The sequence below is a fragment of the Mobula hypostoma genome, chromosome X1 (assembly GCF_963921235.1).
Source record: "Mobula hypostoma chromosome X1, sMobHyp1.1, whole genome shotgun sequence".
Classification (NCBI taxonomy): Eukaryota; Metazoa; Chordata; class Chondrichthyes; order Myliobatiformes; family Myliobatidae; genus Mobula; species Mobula hypostoma.
Genome location: NC_086128.1, coordinates 33,892,416 through 33,896,960, shown reverse-complemented (window position 1 = coordinate 33,896,960; position 4,545 = coordinate 33,892,416). Strand labels below are relative to the sequence as shown.

The 4,545-nt window shown below is 45.1% G+C and overlaps 1 protein-coding gene across 2 annotated transcripts in view; it reads right to left on the bottom strand.

The window, feature by feature from the left end:
• The window catches only part of LOC134340310 (NGFI-A-binding protein 1-like), a 62,427-nt gene that overhangs the window by 18,296 nt on the left and 39,586 nt on the right, over window positions 1–4,545 (bottom strand). Inside the window, exon 3 of one of the 2 annotated variants that reach the window (XM_063037388.1) lies at window positions 13–146. In XM_063037388.1, coding sequence (XP_062893458.1) covers window positions 13–146 — 134 coding nt within the window. The remainder of the gene's footprint in view (window positions 1–12; window positions 147–4,545) is intronic. The other variant, XM_063037389.1, reaches the window with a different exon arrangement.

Genomic DNA, 4,545 nt, shown 5'->3' with positions numbered 1-4,545 from the left:
CCCCGACCCTACCTGGAATACCTGTGACTGTATTTGTACCCGGAGTCTCGGACTACTTGTCGGGCTAGTGGGAAGAGCTCGTCGCGCCTGGCCAGGAGAGTGCTGTCGATCATGCAGAGCTGTGCAGCCGCTTCGTTAACCATTACCTGCCAAGAAAACCAAGCAGCCCGTTAGTTATGCAAGCAGTGACTCACTGGCACTGCGAGGCAAGGCTCCGACCAATTCGCAGGGCTCCAGACCAGCCTGCATTTTCACGGGTTATCTCATTCGCTGCCTTTTCAGGGATTGAAACATATAAATTCCAGTTGAATTTTAAAGAGATTAAGATTTTAAATTCAGACTAGAATTTTCTGAAGATTAGCATTATTTGTTTCATGTATGTCAAAATATACAATGAAATGCATCGTCTGTGTCAAATCAGGTCAGCAAAGATTGTGCTGGGGCAGCCCACAAGCGTTGCCACGTTTTCAATGCCAACCTAGTATGCCCACAACTCACCAACTCCAAACGTATGGCTTTGAATGTAGGAGGAAACCAGAGCACCTGGAGGAAACCCACACAGTCATGGGGAGAACACACACAAGCTCCTTTCAGATAGTGGCGGGATTCAAACCCTGATCGATGATCGGTGATCGCTGGCGCTGCAAAGCGATTTGTGCTAACCGCTATGCTACCTCAGTGCTCCTCAGTGCTTGGGGGGGGGGGGGTGGAATCTTATTGTAACCTATCGAATATTGAAAGGCCTTCATAGAATGGATGTGGAGGGGATGTTTCCATTAGCGGAAGAGTCCAAGACTAGAGGGCACAGCCTCACAATAGAGATAAGGAGGAATCTCTTTAGCCAGAGGATGGTGAATCTGTGCAACTCATTTGAGTGTGGGAGCATTTGGTTTTGATTCCTTACTCTACAGGAGACTTTCTACTATGGAAAGTGCTTGTAGCTGTTGTACTTCCCTGTAAAGGTCTTGATCTAATGTGCTGGTGTACAGCATATCTCAAGACATTTACAACCACAAACCTCACTGGGGTCAAAGGTTATGGGCCCTGGACAGTGCTGTAGAACACAGAGACCTGGAATACAATTCCATGGTTCCCTGAACGTGTCATCGTAGGAAGACAGGGTACAGAAAAAGGCTTTTGGCACGTTGCCTTTCATATGTCAGGGCATTGAATATAAAGTTGGGATATGTTGCAGTTGTATAAGATGTTGGTGAGGCCATATTTAGAATACCATGTTCAGTTTTGCTCACCCTGCTGTAGGAAAGATGCCATTAAGCTAGAAAGAGTGCAGAGGAGATTAATGAGGATGTTGCTTGGACATGAGGGACTGAGTTAAGGAGAGAGGTTGAGTAGGTTTCACTGGAATGTAGGAGAATTAGGGGTGATTCTATAGAGATGTATAAAATTGTGAAGAGTATAAACAGAGTCATCTGCACAGTTGTTTTCCCAGGGTTTGGGAATCACAAACTAGAGGGCATATGCAGTGAGTTGACAGAGGAAGCGGTGTAGGCACGTACATTAACAAAGTTTAAAAAGGTACGTAGATAGGAACAGTTGAGAAGGATATGGGCCAAACATGGGCAAATGGGAGGGCTTAGTTGGGAATCTTGGTTAGCCTGGACCAGATGGGCCAGAGGCCCTGTTTACGAGCTGTGACTCCGGAAAAAAAGAGAAAAAGTGATAGAAATGTTCAGCAGTCAGGCAGCTCTGAGGACAGAGAAAAACAGAGTTAATGTTTCAGGTGGATGACTTTCCATGACCGTTCTGATGAAAAGTCCTTGACCTGAAAAGCTGACTGTGTTTTTCTTTCTCTCTCAATAGATGCTGCCTGACTGGCTGAGTATTTCCAGAATTTCATGTTTCTGTTTTACTTCAGCATTGGCAGTATTTTGCTTGGGGTCCTACTAATGCAGTGGTTCCCAAATTGGGGTCCACAGACCCCTCGGTTAATGGTAGGGGTCCATGGCATAAAAAAAGGCTGGTAACTCCTGTTCTACTGCAATATCAGATTGAGGCTTTGTTGGCTTGGTGGGCTACAGAGACACGTTCACCAGCACCCAGCATTTGCAAATTATTTCCAAAGTGTTTCCTGAAATGGGAGTTTTCCTTTTTGAGAAATTGACTTTGTTTGGTTTTGTTACTCATAGAAACATAGAAAACCTACAGCACAATACAGGACCATCGGCCCACAAAGTTGTGCCGAACATGTCCCTACCTTAGAAATTACTAGGCTTACCTAAAGACCTCTATTTTTCTAAGCTCCATGTACCTATCCAAAAGTCTCTTAAAAGACCCTATCATATCCGCCTTCACCACTGTTGATGGCAGCCCATTCCACGCACTCACCACTCTCTGAGTAAAAAACTTACCCCTGACATCTCCTCTGTACCTACTCCCCAGCACCTTAAACCTGTGCCCTCTTGTGGCAACTATTTCAACCCTGGGAAAAAGCCTCTGACTATCCACACAATCAATGCCTCTCATCATCTTATACACCTCTGTCAGGTCACCTCTCATCCAAGGAGAAAAGGCCGAGTTCAGTCAACCTGTTTTCATAAGGCATGCTCCCCAATCCAGGCAATATCCTTGTAGATCTCCTCTGCACCCTTTCTATGGCTTCCACGTCCTTCCTGTAGTGAGGTGACCAGAACTGAGCACAGTACTCCAAGTGGGGTCTGACCAGGGTCCTATATAGCTGCAACAAAGTTCAAACTTGCCCCACCCCTCAAAGTACCAGTTCAACAAATCTTTAAATAAACCAAAGATAGCCTCCTGATTCACTGCTACTCCACTCTTCTCCACCCCACCACCCTTCTTCACCATCCCGCACCAACAGTGCATACACTATTTCAATTTGCTTTTGGTAGAAGTTAATTATCCCAGTAAACAGAACCTGGAACAATTAGCTTTAAACAAAAGGGGTCTGAATTACAGTGCATTTGGGATTTGAGGGGGTTGCGGGCTCTGTTTTCAAAGTCAAAGTAAATTTATTTTCAAAGTACATACATGTCACCATATACAACCTTGAGAGCATTTTCTTGCAAGCATTTACAGGAAAATAAAGAAATACTATAGAATTTATGAGAAAATATACATAGGCAAATACTGACAAATAACCAATGTGCAAAAGCAAGAGGATAAGATGTGAGAGAATAGGACCAATCAAGTATGTATGGAACCAGAGGAGATTGCAGAAGTACTTAATGAGTACCTTGCTTCAGTATTCACTACAGAAAAGGATCTTGGCGATTGTAGGGATGACTAGCAGTGGACTGAAAAGCTTAAGCATATAGATATTAAGAAAGAGGATGTGCTGGAGCTTTTGGAAAGCATCAAGTTGGATAAGTCACTGGGACTGGATAGGATGTACCCCAGGCTACTGTGGGAGGCGAGGGAGGAGATTGCTAAGCCTTTGGCGATGATCTTTGTGTCATCAATGAGGACAGGAGAGGTTCCGGAGGATTGGGGGGTTGCGGATGTTGTTCCCTTATTCAAGAAAGAGAGTAGGGATAGCCCAGGAAATTATAGACCAGTGAGTCTTACTTCAGTAAGTTGATGGAGAAGATCCTGAGAGGCAGGATTTGTGAACATTTGAAGAGGTATAATATGATTAGGAATAGTCAGCATGGCTTTGTCAAGGGCAGGTCATGCCTTACGAGCCTGATTGAATTTTTTGAGAATGTGACTAAGCACATTGACGAAGATAGAGCCGTAGATGTAGTGTATATGGATTTCAGCAAGGCATTTGATAAGGTACCCCATCGAAGGCTTATTGAGAAAGTAAGGAGGCATGGGATCCAAGGGGACCTTGCTTTGTGGATCCAGAACTGGCTTGCCCACAGAAGGCAAAGAGTGGTTGTAGACGGGTCATATTCTGCTTGGAGGCTGGTGACCAGTGGTGTGCCCCAGGGATCAGTTCTGGGACCCCTACTCTTTGTGATTTTTATAAATGACCTGGATGAGGAAGTGGAGGGATGGGTTAGTAAATTTGCTGATGACACAAAGGTTGGGGGTGTTGTGGATAGTGTGGAGGGCTGTCAGAGGTTACAGCAGGACATCGATAGGATACAAAACTGGGCTGAGAAGTGGCAGATGGAGTTCAACCCACGTAAGTGTGAGATGGTTCATTTTGGTAGGTCAAATATGATGGCAGAATATCATACTTGGCAGTGTGGAGGATCAGAGGGATCTTGGGGGTCCAAGTCCATAGGATGCTCAAAGCTGCTGCGCAGGTTGACTCTGTGGTTAAAAAGGCATACGGTGCATTGGCCTTCATCAATCGTGGGATTACGTTTAAGAGCCGAGAGGTAATGTTGCAGCTATATAGGACCCTGGTCAGACCCCACTTGGAGTACTGTGCTCAATTCTGGTCATCTCACTACAGGAACGATGTGGAAGCCATAGAAAGGATGCAGAGGAGATTTACAAGGATGTTGCCTGGATTGGGGAGCATGCCTTATGAGAATAGGTTGAGTGAACTCAGCCTTTTCTCCTTGGAGCGACGGAGGATGAGAGGTGACCTGATAGAGTGTATATGATGATGAG